The sequence below is a fragment of the Amphiura filiformis genome, unplaced genomic scaffold (genome assembly GCF_039555335.1).
Source record: "Amphiura filiformis unplaced genomic scaffold, Afil_fr2py scaffold_26, whole genome shotgun sequence".
NCBI lineage: Eukaryota > Metazoa > Echinodermata > Ophiuroidea > Amphilepidida > Amphiuridae > Amphiura > Amphiura filiformis.
Window position 1 is genome coordinate 311,551 of NW_027305490.1, and position 24,997 is coordinate 336,547.

Consider the following 24,997-nt stretch of genomic DNA (forward strand, 5'->3'; position numbering starts at 1 on the left):
CAGTGACTAATATAATATCGCTACTATATAATACAATGGTTGTACGGGGAGGTTTGGTAACATACACTTAATGCAAGTTTGATACCTGAGGTGGATTGAGTGGTAACCACAAAGGGTAAGACTGGAGATTGATGTGCATGTTTACATGTACTTCCCAGGACATATCCAGGGGCACTCAACTTCAGAAGTTACTGTTGTATGTACTTACCGGCGTTGGGAAGTAGGGGCCTATCACATCATCTATAATTGCTGTTTTAAAGGGGCGTATTAGGTAATGGGTATTAACAAATGCAAAAGGGGTCATTGGGGTCCAAAATTAGGGAAAATAGGTTCATAATGTACAAAATTTCAAGACGAATTGAGCTTTAAAAAAAAAACCTTAAAAAAGCAATTTTGCCAAATTTACTGAAATCAGAGGATTTGAAAGTTTCTGCTTTATTTTATGACATTTTGATGATAAAATACTAGAAAAAAAGGCGGGGCCTCATGACGGGCACATACACGGCATCTCTGAGTTGAGAGCCCCCACCCTGGGCCATTATTTTCAGGGTTTAAAAGGATATAAAAGCATTATGCAAGGCTTCCTTGTTGTTTTTGTTTTGTGTTCTTGTTCTTGTTCTTGTTGTTGTTTTCTTTAATGCGCACTGCTCTAAAACATTACCAATCAATTCAACCTTGATAACCATGAATCCAACTCATTATCTGTGATATTTAAATAATAGGACATAACTTTTGAACTGGAGCATTAACAATTAAAAGAAACCAACTTCAGTTCTTCTGGTAGCATAGGCATTACTTAAATACAGGAAATATTATGCCGTTGCGCTCTTTTGTTTCTTACTTTGAAACAACAATGTGACCGTGTAATGTTTTGTTACAGCCTGGAGATTTATGTAACTTTGCCTGGTCTATTTACATGTACTCTTCCAGGACTTTAGCATACCCAAGGACACTCAACTTTAGAAGTTAGGGGTATTATGTACTTACAGGCGTAGGGAAGAAGGGGCCTATCACATCACTTATAAAATGCTGTTTTAAAAGGGCCGTATTTTGATGATGAAATACTAGAAAAAAATGGGTATAGCAAAGGGAGTCCTCGATATATTAAACTTTAAAAGCGGGGTCTCATGACGGACACATACCCAGCACTCCTACCCTGGGCCATTATTTTCAGGGTTTAAAAGGATATAAAATCATTATTAAAGGCTTCCTTGTTGTTATTGTTGTTTATTTGTTTTTTGTTTTGTTTTGTTTGTTTTGTTTTGTTTTTTGTTTTTTGGTTTTTTGTTTTGTTTGTTTTGTTTTTGTTCTTTTTTTTTTCTCTGATGCGCACTGCTCGAAAACATTGCCAATCAATTTCATGCAGTACAACAACCTTGATAACCACGAATCCAACTCGACTATTTACTAAAATAGACATAACTTTTGAACGCGTACCTTAAAATAAAAGAAACCAACTAAAGTTCTTCTGGTAGCATACCCAGCAAACACAAAACGTTTTCGACATTATTCGCAAAAGGTTAGAAAAGGTTGCCAGAAAACGTTTATATGTCGGGTTATATAAAGGGTGTAAAACGTGTTCATAACATTCAAAAACTTTCTTTAAAAACTTACTGCAAAATATTCTAACATAATGTTGACAATGTATTTGGCATGTAATTATGATGATAATTGAATAAATACTTTTTCTTAAATTCTTTTGTGACTTGATAATTGCTATTAGGTACTATATCCAAAATCACTTATCTCTTAATTTCAGAGCTTTGCCGATTTTTATAGTCTATAACTATTAAAAGCCGTATCTCTTTGCTGACATTTACCAAGTTTTGTGAGTATTATGGATCAAAATTGAAGCGCGGTTTTCCAAAGCTCGTTCAGTCCACGACTTGTTAAGTCTGAATCCAACAATTGGCTTAATTTGGTTACGTAACTGTATCGGCCATCATGTATAAGGTAAAGAAATTGCCAACAAGATTAGGGGGACAGATTTCCTATCTCAACATCCTTTCTAGCTTTGTTTCTAGTACTACAATAACACACAAATAATAATGACAACTTATATAATTATTATCTTTTAATCAATTGCATAGTGAAGAAGGTTCTCTTTTCAAAAACAGTGCATGTACAATGGGTAGTTTCAAGTACATTCAATACTTGAAAGTTGAATGAGTTAATTATTTTTGTACTTGACTGAAATAAATGAAGAAACATTTGCCCCAAATCAGAATTGATAATACAAAGTTAACATTGTGTAGGCCTACATATTAAACACAAGCACACAAATAATAGATATCAACTAACATAACTGTAATCAATTGCAGAGCGAAGAAGATTCTTTTTTGCTTTAAAAAAACAGTACATGTACAATGGATAGTTTCAAGTCTTTCATTTACAAACACCATTGTAAACAGCCCGGCTGCCAAGTACATTCAATCATATAATTGAAACGGCCCACTATATAACCCCATACGTTGAATGAGTTAATTATTTTTGTACTTGACTGAAATAATTGAAGAAACATCTGCCCCAAATCAAAATTGATAATACAAACTTAACATTGTGTACATATTAAACACAAACACACAAATAATAGATATCCACTTACATAACTGTAATCAATTGCATAGCGAAGAAGATTCTTTTTTGCTTTAAAACAGTACATGTACACAATGGATAGTTTCAAGTCTTTCATTTACATATTGTAACAGCCTGGCTGCCAAGCACATTCAATCATACACTTGAAAATGCCCACTATTATAACATCTTAAGTCAAGTGACTATTTTTAAATAACTCTTAAAAGAGTTATTTGTAAAAATCAAAGTGGTAAACATGAAATATACTTTCATACTTGACTGAAATAAATGAAACAATTGCCCCATATCAAAATTGATAATACCCAAGTTTACATTATATACATATTAAACCCTATAACTTTAATATTAATCTTACTTCTGGGACGAATGTATATTCGTCTCAGTTTACTTCAAAACAAGAAGGTTGATAGCATTATTAAAATATTATCTGGAAAAGGCTAATTACCGCTTAAGTAGATAATTTATTTACATCACTTATACTGAAATACACATGTCAATAGCTTTCTCTGTATTTCTTTGTGTTGCACACTATCAATTCCAGAAATATCACGCTATCAAGTTGAATCCTAAATGGTCAGTAGATGCTCCTACTGACCTACTCGCTTTCATTTATCAATATATTAATGCATAGACAATTCTTATAACACGTGCCTGCTGTCGATGTCAATTGATGAACATCGATATCACAACTCTCTTTGGAAAAAAAAAGTGAAACATAGAACCGTTTTGTCCCGTAGGACATGTAGGAAGCACCTTCAGCAAAATGGTTCTCCGGGGGATCTTTTCATGTTCAAGAACCCAAAAAGTTCCATAACCAATAGAGGTTATAAAGACCTCTTCAGACACCTTTAGAGAACTGTTAATGATTCTTTGAAGAAGGTGCCCATTAAGGACAGCCGAAGAAACAAACGCGTGTAGCACCATTTTTGCTATTGTGAATGGTCTAGAGTAAAATGTACATTAATGGTTATATATTATAGAACCATTACAATACATTTGCAAAGGACACTTAATTAAACTGGGAATCTATTCAAAATGAAGAAAATTTAGGATGTCATTGGAGATGAAAATGGAGGGGTTGACCAATGGGTGACACGTGATCTGGGGCTATTTAAGTTCCAGATCATGTCCCCACCCTTTGTCATCTCCAATGACATCCTGAATAGATTAAGTCGTTGCCAAATATTCCTATTATCTGCGAATTATATTGCCTATAATCTCAAAAGTGTCTATTCAAATGTGAATAGAATCTATTTAGGATGTCATTGGAGATGATAAAGGGCAGTATCTAAGCACACTTAATGCAAGAAAACATAACGAGTATGTCCTTTAGGTCAACTGTTATCATGGTTATGTGCAGCACGAGTGTACTAATTTTGCCACTAACTTGCATATACCCGTGATAACAGTTGACCTACGGTATTAGGACAGACTCGTTATGTTTTCTTGCGTTAAGTGTGCTTAGATAATGTAATTAAGTCGTTGCCAAATTTTCCTATTATCTGCTTATTATATTACCTATACTCTCAAAGCTGTATATTCAAATGTGAATAGAATATATTTAGGAGTCATTGGCTATGACAAAGGTGGGGGAAGCATTAGGTGACATGATCTGGGACTAAAACAGCCCCAGATCATGTGTCACCCATTGCTTCTTCCACTCCCCATTTTTTCATCTCCAATGACATCTAAATTTTCTTCATTTTGAATAGATTCCCTTTTTAATAGATCATAATTATTCAAATTTAAATTTAAATAGATAGTGTAGAGATCACCAGATCAATAAGCTTAAGTTATGTTTTAAAGATTTAATATTATAATAATAATGTGACAAGGTGATGTACATTCTACGAACTAACATTTTCAAATTCCTATGATCAAACAACAAAGTAAGCAGTTCCAATAAAATCTTCAAAAGCTTTATAAGTTTGTACTTCCATAGGGTTGCCATTCAGATTAAATTTACATCGTGTATTAGGTTGTATGATGAAGCATGTGCTCATTATGGCTAGTTCAAATTCGGGGCTAGCGCCGTGCATCATGCTCCCAAGAACTTTGATGCGTCCGTTCCAGTCAAAATTTGCACCAAGAACGTTCGTGTCCTGAAAATGACAGAAAAAATAAGACAGTATTAATATCTAAAAAAGTAGCTCGACAATTTACAAACTACGAATTTATAACGGATCTGTATTGGGCCCTTGTTAATTTATATATTATCTTAATAAACCATTTTATGCCTTCAGTGAATTGCGCCGAATCTGACTGATTCTAGACGTGATAGATATTTGTTCTTCCAACAGCATCCATATAGACAAATTAATATTATTCTTTTTCTGAGGAATATGATATTTCAGAACTTTCGATTATCATAGAAGTTCCAAAATTTAACGTGTAATGTATCTGCTTTGTTGCTATTAATGTACACATGGATACGCCACCCAATGTGAATAGTAGAACATGCAAAAATACATGGGATACTTTTCAGCATATCATGTTTAGAATCATGCAAGAGTATCATGGAGGACAACATCTCATGTATATTGACACCCTCTATTGGTCAACGTTAATTTAAGGTAACGCATTGCTTTAAAAGGGGACGGCCTGTCGATGAATTATCGTTACGCATCGCTTTATTGCCCTGCGGGGCCATTATTTATTATATTTTATACTGGGGGCCCAGTATCAACAAAAACCATCAAGGCCGCAAGCCCAGCAGGGCTGAGGCCGGAAACTCATTCATCCATTCACTTATTACTTTGAGTTTTTGAACATGCCTATATTTGTGTGTGACTTACAGGATTCAGGTCGACAAACCCATTGTAGTTCACTTCACCAGCCTTCTCTAAAAGATAAAACTGGACCCAGTTGTGGAATCCGTTCACTTTAGCACCCTTCCTATATTCGCCAACGAAAACATGCTCAAATCCAGATGTATCAGCGGCACTTCCTCGTTTGTACGGGCTAAACCACATCGCTTCTATCTTATTCTGAAGATCTTCTGCGTCTATCACGTATCCTAAAACAAGACAAACGCGTATAGGGCGTGAGCTTTCACAAATAAATCAATATTAGTTTCGATGTTTTAATTGCAGACACACAACACGAAAGGTTTATCCGACCGACCGGGCCAAAAGTAAATAAACAAAAACAATGAATATCATTATCTATTTATTTATTACTATATTATCTCGTATCCACATGTGATACATAACAAAAAAATTCCCTGACAACATTAACTTTGTCGTAAAATTTATAAAGTAAAAAAGTATCAGACTTGAAGGTGATTTTTTTTCTTTTTCTTTTTTTTTAAATTACGAATTCAAACACCCCTATTGATAATAAACAGAGATTTAAAACAGTTCTCTCAACAAATATTTGACTTACTTGATATTTCATCCCACATCCATGGGATTTCATCAGAAAGTGAGGTAGAGCGGTAAACACCTAGTCATGTGACCCACGGGGTAACCCGGGGTCACATGACGTGATGATCGGCTTGTAGACGCTGAGTAGCACGTGTCTCCCTTTGTCCTGGTTGAGATCGGGGCCCAAGGCGATAACATAGTAGGCTTCTTTGATGCCTCTTTGAAGCCATCGGGAGTCAGAACATAAAAGGCCGTCTTCCTCTGTGGGGGCGCACTTGAACTCAGAAGGGCATGATTTCAGTTCGGACAATGTCAAAGTCCTTGACTCAGACTCACGATGGCTTCAAAGAGGCATCAAAGAAGCCTTGGACCCCGATCTCAACCAGGACAAAGGGAGACACGTGCTACCCAGCGTCTACAAGCCGATCATTACGTCATGTGACCCCGGGTTACCCCGTGGGTCACATATTCTGATGAAATCCCATGGATGTGGGATGAAATATCAAGTAAGTCAAATATTTGTTGAGAGAACTGTTTTAAATCTCTGTTTATCATGGATATACCTCAACAATTTAACTTCCACAAACACCCCTATTGATATTTTGGCCAAATTGTTAGCCGGTATCCGTCTCATTTATTCTTCTTAATCATATTAATACGCATTTACCTTTATTCTTCAGTAAAGTTACCGCTTCCTTCATTACACTGGTAGCCATCACTAACTCCAAGAACGTGTTAATTTCTTTTTGTTCGACAGCAGTAGTTGTTTCATTAATTCCGTATGTTTCATTATAGTTATCAAGGAGAGCGATGAAAGCCTCAAAGGTTGGTCTCATAAAGATGGCATATTCGTTTACACGGGTAAATAATCTAAGATATAGTAAACATAAACATATAGGTGGTGATAAATATGAAAACTGCAAGATGACTTGGGTCGCTCCTATATACTTAAAGCCATAAACACTCTGAGATGTACGTTTTAATGAGTTAATGCAGTCGTGATAACATTGACTTACACCAAATAAAGTGCACTTGAAAACCCAATAGCATAGAAAAAATGTAATATGGAAAATAAGTATATGTGACTGTTTTTATTGAGTCCGTACTCACATTAGTGCAACTGATGAATCCTCAACACATTTTATAGACATGACCAGTTTCAAAGTTTTGGTAAGACCGCCTAATTTGATTTATCGCGCTGACTGTGTGACATCTTCACATCTGTGTCGCAGTAAACAGATGTATCACAAGTGCTATTAAACGAATCAAATGAAAGAATTTGCGCGCTACTTACAAATACTGATATGCCTACTACATTCAATGTAGGCCCTACAAGTTAACCCTAGAACTACGAAGGGGAGATTGTACCAACCAACCCCCACAAGATTTTTTATTCGTTATAAAAAACGCATTTGTATACGACCAGAGCTAATCGTAGCTCCATCCTTTGCGCTCTTAGTGATAACATTTTCATCCCAACACCTTACCCGGGGGTAGCTCCGGCCATAAAAGATTACTATCGAGGGGGTGGCGGGTTGGTGAGGCCCCAATGATTTTCATCTCGCTCTTGTGAAATTAATCCAAGAGCTACTGAGTTTTGACTTATTAGTATTTTGCCTATACTTTTGAACATAGTCAGAATTTTCCAAATTTGCATGGGCGCCCACATTACAACATAATAGCGACATTATGTGGGGAATGTTTGTACCTAATATTTCGGTATCACTGGCTAGAGGAGACCCATAGCTTTACATTTGTACCAAATATAAAGGTATATGACCAGTGTACTTCGGTTATATTTATAAATGCGCTTTTATAAATACGTACGTGACCCATGGGCACGACATACCAAAACCAGCAGGCGTGACCAAATCCCCATGCATTGACCACTAAATAGAAAGGGATAGGAACTCTGTAGATAAATATCATCAAATTTAAGTATTAATTGAATTGCAAAGTTATTACACATTTTGCAATTCCGAATTTTTATGTTATCAAAAACAACATTTTGAAAGTATTTGACGACGGAAAAATGATATTCAACAACGGAAATGTTTACAATATAATCACAAAGTTGAACAAAATAGACAATTTTGCTGCACAGCAGTCTCATGTTGTTTCGCCTTTGCATTTAAATGTATAGGAAGACCACTCGCTATGTATATTGAAGGTCACTTCGAGACTTACTGTCTATAAGCTGTTATTGCAGCGCGGAGGTGGTCACGTGCGTATTTATAAAAGCGCATTTATAAATATAACCGAAGCAACACCCCTCCCCCCTCGTAGTCCATATTCCAAAATATGGCTCAGTAGTTCTAGGGTTAATATTTGTTACCCACACAAAGGAATTGTCATACCTTTTCGCGCTCATCAAGAGGGATTTTCAGTCAGGTCAGGGACCTTTGCAATACAAGATATATGAAAAGAGAAACACGCGCATTTATTTATTTTCTGATATTACCTTTCAGGTGACAAATCTGTCCTATAATCAGTACCATTGACACTTTGCTGGATGTTAATGTCGTATTCCGAGGGATCAGCTTTGGATTTATCTGCGGCCCACATGTTATCCACCATCCTAGAAAGGTCTTCTGCACTTACTACATCTTAATAACAAAATATAGTAAGTAATTCCCATTATAGCTTGTTTTAGTGTCTTTTAAACTTTTGTTTTTAGTTGATTTTGCTTCTCAAGACAACCAGTTTTAAAATTGTGTTTTATTGTTGTTGTTTTTGTTGTTGTTTTGGTGTTGTTGTTGTTGTTGTTTTGTTTTGTTTTTGGCCCTCTGTGGGCATTGGGCAATTTTAGTAGCGGACTGTTAAAGTGCGGAGCTGACACTCAAAGTTGCTCAAATGTTGTTAAAGACTTCACACAGTTATTCGTCTAATCACAAGGATTCAGAAAAAGTATTATCTATAATAGTAATTGTTTTGTCATCGACATCAACACCATCACTTCCATACACTTACCTGGAAAGTCACATATCTCCGAGACATCGGGGCAGCAATTGTTATGCCTTCTACATTCCAGATTACATTGGCAGGAATGAAGGGGATCATACCGACTGCCACAAATACCCGCACAAGATGATCCTATAATTATTAATAAAACCAAACGCTTATGACAATTAATTTAATTAGCATGTTTAACTCATTTTGTCATTTTGTAAAATTCAATATAACGTTATACAAGGCTAAAACACATCACAAGACATGAAAGCAATTGATAAAAAAGTGAGAATATTAATTGTTTACGTTTACAAAAGTATGGTATATCTGGTATTACACTTGCGTAAAAGAATCAGAATGATTGAGAAATCCATGATAGAATGAAATTTGATGCGATTTGAAACGTTTCAAATTCAAACATTGAATAGCATTTTTTCATTCAATCATTAATTAGCTCACTCGATCGTTCCGATTTCTAACACAGGCAAACAACGGCAACTGTACTTCGATAAATGCGCACAACGACCACATGCATATCCCCATACCTTCCCTAAAGCTCGATTATGTTGTGTAATGTTGTGGATATGTATGCTGTGTAATTTTAAGTGTGGACGGTCCACGATTATGCGTTAACTCTCAAATTGAATGTCATGTCCGAAAATTTTGGAAATTAACTTTTTTTGGGGTATCTATTCTTGAACCATAAGCTACAAAGATGATGCTAAATTCACGAAATTTAGGTGTGTGGGGGGACGTAGACATAGGAGGTGTGTATCTATCGTATGGGATTATGGGTTTGCTAACTTCTTTGTTGCAACGTTTGTCTAATTGATGGGTTGTTTCTGAGCATATTTATAGGCTTTACATGAATATTTTACTATAACGTCCGTTTTGAGCCTTTTCGAAAATATTATCCGTTTGAAACCTCTTTTGAATAATATAGATTCGGTGTAATTGATCGGAATTTTCTGCGTTTCTTCTAAGATACTCGTTAATATATACGCTGTTTCATTGGTAATGTATTTTTTCGTGAAGTGTTTGGTTTTATATTAAACGGGGTACAATACTGATTTATCTTGGTGTAGATTATTCATCCAGTAGTTCAAAACATTATTTTGTAAATTAAATCAAATACTGTTGTCACACGCATGGGACCCGGCGTTACGAGACATTCCTCGCCGTCTGACGTCACAACATCTGACGTCATCACAACATCTTCAATCAGATGCCTGACGAAGTCCGATGCTTTCGGACGCAACGTAGCAAAGTGAGTTGCAAATTTTAGTTCCAGTATTTGATTTAATTTACAAAATAATACTAGAAGATGGTTCAACTTGAGTGTCAAAATTTCTGTAAATAAAGCCACGTCTCGTTGAATGTCGGAATATCGCACTTTACCTCCTATACAGACTTGACATAAAGTATGGAATATTTCTTCACGAATTGTCAAGACTAGTCTGAAAGGGGTCTGCATAAACCACACTGGCTAACTATTTATTGGGTGTGTCGGGAGATGGTGTCAAATAATCGATAGAAAATGTGCTTTCCATGAGCATGATGAGTTTACATTATGGTGCTCATAATGTAGTGAATTAACCTCAAATGGCGGATTAAAGAAATTGAATTTGAGTTCTGTGGGGGTAAAATTTCTTAATTTGGGCACAATATTGTTCTGATATTATCAAATTTATTGAGGTTTGAGATGATATGTACTGAACCTTAAGTGTTGCTTAGAACTGAAATTTTACCAGTTTTTAAAGTGGTAGGAGCTTCCGGAGCTGCTCTTAAAATGTCTCAGAAAGCCATGAGGCCAAATGTTATTAACTTACTGTAGGCTACACAAAGAAACAGCGTAAGTTCATTCGACAACCAGGAATCAGCGCAGTTGTTTTTGTACCGTAAGTTTATAACATTGGATCACAGGTGGGGGGAGGGGGCTGCAATCAATCTTTCCGAGTACGTACCACTTTTAAGAGCCATGTTTTAAGCTCCTCCCATTAAAGAAATGGCCAGTACATTGCCAGTGTATTTCAACTCTGACTAATACCAATTGCTGACGAAGGTCAGGAAATATCGCCTCAAAACTCTATAAAGCTGATAATAACAGGGCAATGTTGCATGAAGTCTAAAATTGTGTTCCCCACAAAGCTCAAATTCAGCCTTCCTTAAATCCACCATTTCAGGCAAATTCACTATATCATGTGCACCATAATGTAAATTCATGGAAATCATATTTGATATCATACAATTGTTTTACACCATCTCTCGACACACCCCAATTAATATTTAGCTCGTGCGGTTTATGCAGACCCTTCCAGACTAGTGTGGCACTTCGTGAAGAAATATTCCATACGTAATGTCAAGTCTGTATCTACTCCATTTAAATGAAATATTTGAATATTAAAGGTGGCTAGGCTAGAAAGTTTTGTGCCACTTACTTATCCTCCCTTCTAAACGTGAGCAACACTAGGGGGAGGCTCTCAAGGATTTTCTGGGTACCCATGGTAGATCCGGGGTTCATGGAGGTAACCCCTATACCGGGACTGTAGTTTTAAGTAAAATATATACCCCAAGCGGCATCCGATTTTCAATACAAAATAAACCCCTAACATGCCTAACGGGACTAGTTTTCTCCGGGAGTTTCGGTGAAAGTTCCCCCTATAAGACCAAGTGCACAATATGACAATTATTGTACCAGAAATGTCATTTGAAAGTCAAAAAGTCACATTTTGTTCTGGTTTTTTTTTTATCAAAAATTTCAAAAAAATAAGATGTGGGCAGGGATTCCGAAAATTTGATACCCCTTTGAGATTAGGAGAGGTAAATTTGATATCCATAGCGGGACTAGAAGAGGCTAATTAGGTTACTCCTAGTGGGAGTTGCGAGGGGTGGTGCAATATTTATGTGTAACCCAGGGGTAAATTATATAGGGGGAAACTATTTTTGGTAAGCCTCAGAGAGGGGAAGCATTTTTAGCTAGGTTATATTTTGAAGGGGAGAGGGTGGAGATTTTTGGCATAAAGTTGTACCTTTTCGATATTACGTCCTAAAGAAGCTTAGAAAGGTATGCCCAATTTCCTTTGGGGTACAAATAATTATTACACAGCTCCTTGTTTCACAACTTTTCATAGGTAACGGGCTTTTACAATTATACCATATAATACCACACTTTCACATATCACACAAACGTCAATAGATTTAAGAACCATGTTCGTCCGCTACATCCATTGTACAATAAGCGATGTAAGAGACACTTTATTTCCATTTGTACAAACCGAGTCCTTAGTCTATCAAATTATACACCATGATCAAGAAATATAACTTATATTAAGTCTACTGTCTTAGTGTTGGCTACGGTTTACGTATATCTCTCTACATACACTACTTTGATTATGGGTAGCTTTACCATAAATTCATACTACGGATGCTGGAAAATTTTAATGTAGCCTACTGTTGCTTTAGAAGATATTATATATGCGAAAGTGATATTTAATAGATTTCCCGCTCGCGCTGAACGCGATCTATTTCTGTGTAATTCAACACTTCATTATCTAAAATTGAAGTAACTGTATTAAGGAGGTACAGGGTGTCCCTAAAAGAACAGTATCGTCGGAAACTTATTTTGTGGAGTATTTTAATATCCCAACCGAACATAATTAAATAACTTGTATGAGGAATAAATTAGTTCTCACATACTTTCTACATTTTGAAAATTGACCACGCCGTTCTTAAAATATAAGAATTTTACGAAACTCCCTCACTTGCAAACCTTTGCACGGATTCAAATACCAACCAATGACCTCTATTGATGTAGGAGTGTCATAACTGCGCACGAGGCGATTATTGTTATTGATTGATATCTTACTCCGTGGAACGGATTGAAAATGAGGTAGTTTCGTAAAATTCTTATTTATCAAGAACGATGCGAACAATTGTCAAAATTATAAAGGTATGTGATAGCTAATTTATTCCTCAACCATATCAATTATTTAGTTCTGGTTCATTCGGGCATTAAAATACAAAAATTTATGTTTCCAACGTTACAGTTTCTTCAGGGACACCATGTATAGTATACGGTGGTGTACGAAATAGAAGCAATGACTGAGTGGTTACCACGTAAGCGCTTTTAAACATCCCAACTTCGCGACGCAAGGAACCTTCACAGACGGATACCAGGGCGGGTACCACATTGAGAGATATAAGTACACCAGTTGTACTCTCTGAACAGCATTTGCAACCTTAGAGATTTGCAGCCTTACTTAGTAAATAAAACTTACACTAATAAGTAAGGAAAGCCTAGATATATCTATAGTTAGATACAGTGGCAGAGACTTAAACTAAATTTAGTTATAACTTAACTATAGTCGCAGTCTATTATGTAATAATAAAAACTAAGTCACCTATAATGTGTCTATTCACATGAATATGCTTTATATTGAGGAAAAATGCAAAAACAAAAACAAGTGCCAATTAATATAAAAGTTCTCACTAACACACACCCGCACAATTACTGCACACTCACTAAAATGCTCACACTCACACGCCTCGCAACACAACTCACACAACTGGTGTTTTTGGTAATCATTCTCAATTATTTGAGTCTTATGTATACAATCATAACATTCGAACATTGTAAGCTTGGGGTAAGGGGGTCTCAAGACTGTTTCGTGAGGGTACATGCCTTCTTTAATATACCTACTATTCACCCAAATAAAACGCAATAGATTTCTATGGCAAGTCCAACAATATAATTTTGCAACAATTTCCTTATAGTTATATGTTCATTTATCATGGAGAGATAGTACAGAGACCACCTCACCCCTACTATAAATTCCTCACAGAAACATCCAGGCAGGTGGCTATGTCACGTCCTACACACTCACACTTCCTTTTATTTGGAAAAATTTTCATAACGAAAACTCGGTTAGTAAACGGTTAGTTCACCTACATATTATATACACGTGTTTCCACTCCAATTTGTTCCTTAATTTGAGCCCACTTACTCTTATCGAGCGACCAAAGAATTTTACTGTTGATTATATTTCCATAATCATATTTATAATTAAATAATTATCAACATTTGAGGAACAAAACTGCATCATTAATGCTACCTTGTGATTTAAATACAAATCCAACATTGTCCATAGCAAGACGATCCAGGTCGTAAGTGCAACATTTTCTGCTCCATTAGGGTCGAAATCAAAAGTAGACCGCCAGTTGACTGGCGGTTGAACCGCGTTCCATTGTTTAGAACATTAGAAACCGGACGGAACCGCTGGTCGATTTTTGATTTCAACCCTTATGCGGCCTAATCAAATTCGTACCTTCTCTAAACATGTGGAGTGTGGTTCTCAAATAATCTAGATCTGGATTGTCTCGCATTGTGTTGGTAGCTTTATATTAAACACAGGTATGACTTAAAATAATGACCCCATACCATTAGCTGCTTAGTTTATGTACATAATTACAGTCCTTAATGATCAAGCTGTACAATAACTACTTTTATTTGGACGATATTTCATTTTAAGATACTACAATGGATTTTACTCGATCAGTAATTGCTGAAAGTACTTGGTTGATGTAACTTCGACTTGCTAGTTTTCTTCCAAGTGATGCTGTTGTCTTAAGGTGCTGAAAATTGATAAAAAAAGAAAAGCACAAATGATGTAAAATAGCTGTAATTTATTACTATGAAGCGTGTGAATGAATGGCCGATACATAAATGTGGCTCAACAGTGCAATTGCTCTTATCTGAAGCACTCTTACATTATTCAAATATTGTAAATTTTCAATTGATACATTCTTGAAACTATGAATGGCCAAGTGGACCAAAAAACGTGTAAGATTATACGCGTAACCTTACACGTGTAAGATGGCATCTTACACGTGTAAGATGGCATCTTACACGTTTTTTGGACCACTTGGCCATTCATATTAAACGGCTCGCAACGCGTTACAATTAATATCCGACTTATATACGCAACATTTAATTAAGTTACGTAGATCACCTTTGAAAGTTACGCATTCTGTGGCCGGCTATTACCAGTATTTATGAAGGTACTCTGACATAAATTTATATACGTGGTGCCTTCATATTGCATCACCCTGAACAACTGGGATGTTTCTAATAAACCTTAATTATCAAAGAAAACAGGACTGTAACAAAATGTTCTTATTAATGAATGAATAGCAACAGAGCAAGAGCAAGATTAAATTATTACAATTCTTTGTACACATCAGCTGATTGTGTTATCTTCAATCAGTTGTACCGAATGGTATAATCGTAATGCCAAGATGCATGTGAAACTAAAATAACTACCAAGACTACATTAAAAACAATTGTATGGTCAAGATATAATATGTATAGGTTTAAGGGGCTGGACAGTGCTTGAAAAAAACCCGGATTATTTACTTGTCTGAAAAGGTGCTTTAAAATCACTGAATTGAAAAATATCAAACTATAAAGCCAAATATGCGCAAATGTCATACAGACTTAACATTTAATATGGAATATCTTTTTGCAAAATTCAAGACTGGTCTGGAAGGGGTCTGCATAAACCGCACGGGCTAAATATTAATTGGAACGTGTCGGGAGATGGTGTAAAATAATTGTTTGACAGAAAATGTGCTTTCCATTAGTTTACATTATGGCGCTCATAATGTATTGAAGTAGTCTAAAATGGCGGATTTAAAGAAACTGAATTTGATTTTGTGGGGGTAGAATTTCTGAATTTGAGCAACATTATTCTGATATTTGAGGTGATATTTACTGAACTTAAATACTAATAAGTGTTCGTCAGAACTGAAATGCACTAGTAATCTACCAGTTTTGAAAGTGGGAGGAGCTTTAGAAAATATGGCTCTTAAAAGTGGTATGAACACAGAAAGTGTGAATGGTCCTCTGGGGCCAAATGTTATAAACTTACTGTACACAAAGAAACAGCGTGAGTTCATTGGACAACCAGGATTCCGCGCAGTTGTTTTTGTACCGTAAGTTTATGACATTTGACCCCAAAGGGGCCATACAAACTTTCTGAGCACGTACCATTTTAAGAGCCCTATTTTAAGCTCCTCCCATGTTCAACAAATAGGTACATTGCAAGTGTATTTCAGCTGTGATGAATGCCAATTACTGATGAAGTTTAGGAAATATCACCTCAAACCCCTATAAATTTGATAATAGGGGGCAATGTTGCATAAAATCCGAAATTGTGTTCCCCACAAAGCTCAAATTCAGCATCCCTAAATCCACCATTTTAAGCAAATTCGCTACATTATGAGCACCATAATGCACACTTATGGAAAGTACATTTTCTATCAAACAATTATTTCCCACCATCTTCCGACACACACCAATTTATATTTAGCCCGTGCGGTTTATGCAGTCTGCAGACTACGTCCAGACCAGTTGTGGAAAAAATATTACATATTAAATGTCAAGTCTGTAATTATTTGCACAAATGACATGTTTTTTATCATTGTTTTACAGTTTTGATGGAGAGTTCCCTCATATTCATCCGCTGGACATCAATTTTCACACCCCTCTGATGTGTTCCTCTCAGGTCTCAGGTTATCGTATGTTGAAATTTTAGTCATTTATGAATTCAAACTTCTACTTTTAATTGATAACAATGCCTTTTTGCTATGAGAGTTACATGTATGAGAAAATCGAACTTGAAATTACCTATTTTACCATTGAATACTGTGTAATAGACAATTGGTGCCAGCACCAAAACATCTTTCGCAAGCTAAACTATTGAATAACAATCATTAGCTTAAGTGCTGGTTATTCTGTTAGACTTATTTTTACATATTATATGTGCTTCGGAATAGTAAAATAGTTTTGGCAGATTAAAAAGCAATAAAAGCCCAAGATGCCAAGCAGACCGATGCGCCATGCTAAGTGTTAGTAAGAGTTAATTAAACCATGCCAAATGCTAAATTTCTGATGAGGGCAAGATATTTACTTCGAAATGTTTGAAGATGGAGATTATATCGTTTTTTAACATTTACGAATATGTACTAAATATAGAGATTATTTTGGGTACATAATTATTGGTTGGATTTAAGATATTAATCGTGGTATATTTACCTGTATCTCGAGAACAGAGAAGTGCTATTTACATTCGTGGTGTTGACTCACAATATGGAAGGCGTACTAGATCATGTAGATGCATGATTTATATCAATCGCGGTCTGGAACTTGCGGACTTGTGAAATTCGGTTTTTTAAAGAAAATATCTTTCTTTACTGTTTTCTTTTCTTTTCTACATTTTATCGTATAATAATGTTAAGAATGTAGTAAATAGAATGGTGTATAAAACTGGTTCTGTGGTTCTATAATAGTTTGGGTAGACTTATCTGCTGTGTTACAATCACAATTATAGCATTTATTATTTTGGGAAATAAACATGATGAAAAGCGAGATCTGAACAATTAAACATCATGTCTGTGCACGAGTTGATAAGAAGAAATGGGGCTTTCCAAAAGCTCTCACAGGTGAGCAAAAATTTCAGTTTTGATAACACGAAGTTTAGCTTCATTGTCACGGTTCTTTTGGGTTCGATTAAATTATTGCATAACATCAACCATAGACAGTAGAGAGAACGTGCCAGCTAAAGACATGCAGGCCATGCAAAGACAAGAAACATGATGTAGCAGTTGAAAATATGAAGTAATAAAAAGCTGGGCTGGTGACTTTGCCATGCGACGCGCGACTGTTTTAAAGTTATATTCAAATAGGCGTAGGTACACCACATTGTCAAAACAATATTTAAAAAGAGAAGTATGAAATCCAACCCAATGCTAAGTATAGTACAAATATAATATCTCATTTAACGAAGTACTACCCCAGTACCCTTTATCCCTTAATATAAAGATTTAAGGAGGCTGAATTTGAGCTTTGAGGAGGACACAATTTCGGACTTTATATGCAACATAGTTCTGTTATTATCAAATTCATTGTGGTTTGAGGTAATATTTTCTAAACATCGTCAGCAATTGACATTCATCAGAGCTGAAATGCCCCCTGTGGTCAAATGTTATAAACTTACTGTACAAAAACAATTGCGCGCATTCCTGGTTGTCCAATGAACTCACTACTTCCGTTGTGTACAATTAAGTGAGTACGTACCACTTTTAAGAGCCATTTTTTCACATTCATAACTAGTAAATTACAAGTGTATTTTAGTTCTGACCAACACTTATTATTGGTATTTAGGTTCAGTGAATATTACCCCAAGGCCCAAACTTCAAAATTTTGACAAAATCAGAATAATGTTGCCCAAATTTATAAATTTTACCCGTCACAAAACTCAAATCCAGTCTCCTTGAATCCACCATTTTAAGCTAATTCACTACATTATGAGCATCATAGTGTAAACTCAAGGAAAACAAATTTCTATCAAAAAATATACGACACCATCTCCCGACACACCCAATAAATATTTAACCCGTGCGGTTTATGCAGACCCATTTAAAATTAGTCGTGGTACTTCGTGAAGAAATATTCCATAATTAATGTCAAGTCTGCACTTCCTTTATTATTTTGACAATACGGTTATATATGATCTTTTTGTGAATGTGTGGAGATATATCGATAAGGGTGGGAAGGTGTTCACTCCGAATGGGACGCTAGGCGGCAATTAACAGCCAATATCGTAATTTTTGTCCGAGGTGCGTTTTCGGCTCTTATTCACACCCACTTAGTACATTTTACACACACAGAGGACAATCTTAAATTGCAGCAACCCCCTTCCCCCTGAATTCCCCACTTACAATGATTCATCTCCTTCATTCCCATGAACTTTTACAATAACTTAATGTTGTGTGTCCAGCTTTTTTTTACCTATTGAGTGCATTGGATGGAGGGAGGTGTCTGTGCACAAGTATGTAACTCAACATCCGATGAGCAATATTATTAGATGGGCAATTTCGGCTTGGTTGTGAAGCTTTGTGAATAGATCTTCCACTGATGACCTGTACCGGGACCTGTATTAATTCGCTTACATTGTTCTGTATTCTTTCTGTCTCATGACCTGTATTAAATCGCTTATATCATTTCTGTCTATACATTTAACATGAGACCTACCTGTTAATCCTTTTGTAGTATAAGCTAGCATACTTGATATTCAAAGAGATATAATTTTTTATTATGCCTTTTTTCATTGGTTAGGAGCAAGCATAACCTCGTGAATTTTGCATAAAATAAGCGATAAGCCTTTCATCGTTAACTTTGATTTTCATGTACATGCTCGCTTTCGAATACATTTTGTACAGAGAATTTCTCTCTGACTTATACAAATTATGTTTGGTGTTAAATAAAAAAAAAACACGTTGCAGCCGTAGAATAAAAACTATACCCGTTTCTTTACATGTACAAGAAAATGCTATCAGTTAATTGCGCTTTTCTTTTGAGATTTTGCTGACTGAAATATTAATTGGACATGACACAAATATGAATTAATAGCATTTAAGAAATGAGAGACAGTGCTTGTGGGCCTCTCTTGTGTACACTGACAAGCACAATACTTTTATTTTTAATATCTATTTTTTCATGTTTATGTTCTTCATTTTCATGCAGTCTTTAAAGTGGTACTTCACCACCCCCTTATACATTTCGTGACTAATTTTGCATTTTTCTCAAAAATAACTACATACTGCAAAGGTATGTATATTATAGGGGCAAGGAATCCAATTACTTCTCTAAAATTTCAGTGATTCAAGACAAGTGGTCCATTATATATGTTAAGAAATGAGGTACATTCTACCAGTTCCTCTTTTCTTATCATAAATACCGTACCTCTTGTCTTGAGTCACTGAAATTCCAGTGTAGTAACTGGATTCCTTGCCCCTATAATATACATAACTTTTGTTACCAGTGTTATAATTTTTTGAGAAAAATGCACAAATAGTCACAAATTTATCAAGGGGTGTAGTGCCACATTAAATCAAAGAAAACCCGCATATTTGTTGTCCCGGTTTATTGTGCGGTCTTTACTTATGTTTTATGTTTTAATTAGAGTGATTATGCCATTCCTTTGCCATGTTAGCGGGTAAGTTAGATCACTTTTAAGTCTTAAAAGGATTCTTGCATTGCTTTAGATTATAACTATATAATGCAACAATTAACATCACAAATGTGAATAACAATGCCCATGCTTAAAATCATGCCTCTACAATCTTGTGATTTATTGTAAATTATTACACTAATGAATGTTCATTAACGTATGCTGATTCAATGGAAACTTTGAAACGTGCATCACATGTGAATACACACACCTGATGGCGCATGGTAGTGATGATTGGTAATTTAAGTGTTTCATTCTTGCTTAAGGACAGTTGGTAATTTAAGTGTTTCATTTTTGCTTTAGGACGGTTGTTCTTTTTTCTTTTTTTGAGTACTTTTGACAAAAGTCTTGAAAATTGGTGTAAAATATTTTAGGATGATAATCACATTATTAATTTTCACATTGAGTTCAATTGTGCATGTGTGTGTAATTTACAAATGAGGCATACATTAAACTTGTTCAACTGAATTTGACATTATCCTTTTACTCACGTGGTAACTCCTTTGCATCTTTGTCAAACGATAGGTAAGTTGAGTCTGAGGGTGGCCCTCTGCCGTCTGAATTCTCCACATACACAATAACCTCATACTCCACTCCACTTTCCAGATCTTTCAGATCATAATATGTATCTTTTGAGTCTACAGTCACTGTTGTTAGATCCTTTATTGGGTTTCGTTTGCTGTCTACTTGTTGGTAAGTAATGGCGTATGACTTGATATCAGACGTGGTATCTTTTGGCGGGAACCATTGTAGTCTGACTGTTTTGGAATCAACGGAACGGTAGGTTACTTCTTTCACCACACTGGATGGCCCTCCTCCTGTTACTGAGAATTTTAAAAAAAAACCGATTTCATATTAATGATAATCGATGAAGGGATGAAAGTAACATAATTCTTGGTTCGGCGGTGATTGTGAATCTAATTGTGACATTGATATTATTACAACAACTGGAAGTTTATGTTGCACATACCTTTCATTTCCTCTCCCCCGCTTCCTTCACCACCTAAATGAATATAATATCAAGAAAAATATGAAACTGATTAAAGCGATACAAGGGGCTTATTTATGTTTCATCGACTTGAAACTATGGTTGCGTAAGAAAACATGACATTTCTAACACTAACACATGCTGAAATGTGTACATACAAACCCGTTTCAAATAGTATCATGTTAAAAGTTTTGAAATCATGCTGTCTGTAAAAAACTGTATCGTATTACGCATTATTTTTAATGATGAAGAAATGTATGTGTTGTGTGGACTCCGCATGCACAAAAAGCAAGAAAATTCACACTGACAGAAGATGCAAGGATAAACAATAGAAGGATGAGTTCCACGTGAAATCGGTAAGGAAAGAGTATAATAACTAGCATGCGTCTATTTCTGAGTAACTTCTTCATGCAGCTTATAGCTTTATCTTAACCGTCTTTTAGAACGCTCCTTATGTGGTAGCTTGTGGTTTTCATCCAAATATTAAAACGTTTAAAATACAGCACCAAATGACTTGTCTAATTGTGGATCCATCCTGTATATGCATATAAGCGAAAAATGTTTCGGCCTACCACTTTACACCGATGCAAGACGTATTATCAACTCTCGGGGGTTGATGATATTAAACCTAATGAAGTTGTTATTCGATGAAAGTTGTGAACACTTGGGTCTACAGCCAATACAGAAAAAAATTAAGTAGTCTCAATGTGGACTTTAGGACCGAGTGTCTGAAGTAATTTTGAGGAAATATATCCTACTCCTACATTGCCGACTGGTTACATATCTGACAATAGTCTCGTGATACTTGTAACTAAACATAACACACAGAATGGCAAAGGTAGAGCGGTAATGTAAGTCTATATGCAATGGACTACCGTCTAATCCACACTTCAGGTCTCTTTGTTATGTGCCGTATCTAAAAGGTATGTTTCATACTCGTTTATTAACACAACGGAACTACCAGATGATATTAAAAAAATTGAAAAACAAAACATTCAGATGATAATATGGTCAGACACTAAACAATTGTAACCAGTGGCAAGAACCATCAATTTATACATAACGAGAAACAGCTCGCACACAAACGTTGTTCGTTTCGTGTCTGAAATACGAGATATTTAAGAACCTATTTGTTTTTTAATTCTTAAATGAGCTATATAATGAGATGAGCAGTTGGAAATTGAGTCGGAATGTTTTGGTGATATTTATGCTTATCAAGATGGCAAAACTCACATTATGATCTGATGATACATACTAAACAATGATCTAAAGACTACTACACATGCGACGTGCTAAACCCCACACAAAATGAATGTTTATGTACTTCATAGATGCAATTTGTATTATGAATAAAGATGTAATGATTCCTAATCAAATAAGACATCTTGCTGTGAATATTTCAAGGCGCAAGATGATATTGCATCAGATCATTTCGCCCAGGCTCTGCATGCATTTGGAATGCTCAACCAGCACATGTAGCTTCAATCAGGACTTGCACAGCTTCAAGACAGTGTGTGGTTAATAGCTATCTTGTCACCAACCATGATAGCCTATCGATAAAGCCTTGGCATAAAGTCGTAATTAATCAAATGTATGATACCCCATCAGAGGAGCATACGCGTAAGGAACGCACCATTAGACTTCAAGGGGGGCTAGGAAAATTTTCCCACTACATGAGCAAAAAAAAAAACTTTCCCCACCAACACTAAAAAAAACCACTTCCCCCACGTAACTGTGTATAAATGCATGAAATTTTTTAAAAAAACTTGCCGGCGGCGAAAATTTTTTTTTCCCCGACCCCAACTTCTTAACCCCCCCCCCCCCTTGATGTCTAATGGTGCGTCCCTAATGGATCGAGAAATAAGACCTGTTATACAATAGCATTATGGTAACAGGAAAACAAGCTTTTAATTTGTCGACATTGATTTCCCAACAAACGTTTTTGTTACAATGATTAAGAACATCACTAGCAACAAAGGACCAGGGTAATTCATAGTAATCTGCTGAAGACACTCGTTGAGTCGGTGAAAAGGCGCTTCGGTGAGTGTACCAAATTTAGTAGCATAGAACTTTAAACTCACTTTTCCAGTGTTTCTATTGTTTACTATTATAGTTTGGCTCCCCTGCCAAGTATGTAAAAAATAAAACCACGTGAATTCTGAAAAAGAACTAGCCGCAATCTACTCTAATGGTTGATGTTTGAGTTGAAATGTTTTATAATGATAGCATATCAAACAGAAAGTAAAAAGACCTAGCGCTATGACAGAACACAAGTATCCATGCAACGTGCGGAACTTGAAGTAATCATTCACACATATCATACCTAGATCTGTGGTTAGGTCCTCCGTAAACAAAGCTGAAAATTTAAGCCAATGTTACTCGGTTTTTAGATAATGAAGTTTGATTAACAGAGATGAACTTTCATGGCATTTTTCGCCAATATCATGACAGAGTTCAGGTTAAATCCCAGTTATGTTACTTTGTACAAGTATATTCAAATTAGCCCCATAAAGTTAATTTGCCATTACTAGTGCAGTGATTTGTTGCTGTTACCATTATTCGCAGACATTTAGATAGTTTTAAAATCCTTCTTAAGTTAACATAATCTGTGTATCTTTTTCAATATTAATCACTAACATGACTTAAGATTAAGCATCATATTACATTTTAAAATGGTATCTAATCCGGGTATCTAATAAAGTATGCGATCTTGGCCGTCCATACAAGGAAATAAAGACATTTAATAGATATTAATTTAGCAACATTTGGCCAACATATTCATGTAGCGTCACGTCCGTCGCAGATTAAATTTTAAAGAACACAAGAAAAACAAAGAATAAGAATTTTTTTGTAACATACCGATTGGTTTGGCAGTAGTTAATTCTTCCAAAATCTCCATTGTTGCTGTAAGGTATTAAAAAATGTTGAGTTAGCAGATTGCAAAATCGTAATCATATTATCGACTATAGCCCCAGCGATACTGCATCCATATTGTCCTGGGTAGGATATGTTCACCTGAGGGACATGTGTTGATTTTAATTGTTAATAACTAGCACTACATTAATGTTGATTTTTTTTCAAAGTAAAATGCTAATACCTATTACAATACCTTGTAAGGGTCTGAGGAAATTATCACGATACCAAGATAAATTTCTTATTTTGAGACAATGGATAATATGGGCTATTCCATTTGAAATCCATACACTCCCTATGGAAGACATCCTTTTAATCTCCCACACGAAGGGTGTAGATTTCCAATGGAGCCACCCATTTAGGCAACCCCATTCGAAATTCACACTCCATGTTATGTCTTCCATAGGGGTGTATGGATTTCAACTGGAATAGCCCAATATCATAATAACCTTACCTGTTGTGGTGACTACTGGAAGATCTACATATTGCCTCCAATACCCAACAAAGCTGTTTATTTGGTCACCCAAACCTATCGCAAAAACATAATAATTGGAGTGTTAATATAGGAGGAACTGTACTTTGTTATATTCTTTATTAAAGTATCATAACATATTTTTGTCTTGAACATCATTTTTCTTATGTATCATGTTGCTAAGGTAAAAGTTACGTGCAACATGTTATTCCTTTATTTTGAATCTTTCTTCCTTACCTGGTGGAGTGCTGCTTAGTAATGTTTGTAATAAATAGATTAATATGGTGCTGTTGCCACTCTCTGATGATACATTGGTTCCTGCAAAATGATAATGAAATAAGTCTATTTAAAAAAAAACATATTTCGAAGATGAATTTGTATTGAGTATTACAGTAAATCACATACGGTATATTGCCAAATAAATTGCGCTTTCCAATAAACCATTTCCCTTCAAGCATACTCAAGAAACATCTTATCAATTCCCTAAACAGGTATTAGTTAAATACATACGTTACTTGTTTAAATTACCATCGTCTATTATGGACTGACCATTCAACAACAATCAGGAAAATATTTGTTAATTTGAATAACTACTTCAAAAGATTCGAGCCAGGTATACCAACTTAATATGGAGAACAAGACAAAG

At 35.5% G+C, this 24,997-nt stretch overlaps 1 protein-coding gene across 1 annotated transcript in view; it reads right to left on the minus strand.

The window, feature by feature from the left end:
* Positions 1 to 2,077: 2,077 nt before the first annotated feature.
* Positions 2,078 to 24,997, minus strand: part of LOC140143716 (twitchin-like) — a 108,944-nt gene continuing 86,024 nt past the window's right edge. Inside the window, exons 48-58 of the mRNA XM_072165529.1 lie at positions 24,589 to 24,669; positions 24,334 to 24,408; positions 23,826 to 23,870; positions 23,290 to 23,322; positions 20,949 to 20,981; positions 20,470 to 20,802; positions 8,931 to 9,053; positions 8,422 to 8,566; positions 6,628 to 6,830; positions 5,391 to 5,611; positions 2,078 to 4,697 (exon numbers count right to left, since the gene is read on the minus strand). Coding sequence (XP_072021630.1) covers positions 4,473 to 4,697; positions 5,391 to 5,611; positions 6,628 to 6,830; positions 8,422 to 8,566; positions 8,931 to 9,053; positions 20,470 to 20,802; positions 20,949 to 20,981; positions 23,290 to 23,322; positions 23,826 to 23,870; positions 24,334 to 24,408; positions 24,589 to 24,669 — 1,517 coding nt within the window. The 3' untranslated portion in view covers positions 2,078 to 4,472. The remainder of the gene's footprint in view (positions 4,698 to 5,390; positions 5,612 to 6,627; positions 6,831 to 8,421; positions 8,567 to 8,930; positions 9,054 to 20,469; positions 20,803 to 20,948; positions 20,982 to 23,289; positions 23,323 to 23,825; positions 23,871 to 24,333; positions 24,409 to 24,588; positions 24,670 to 24,997) is intronic.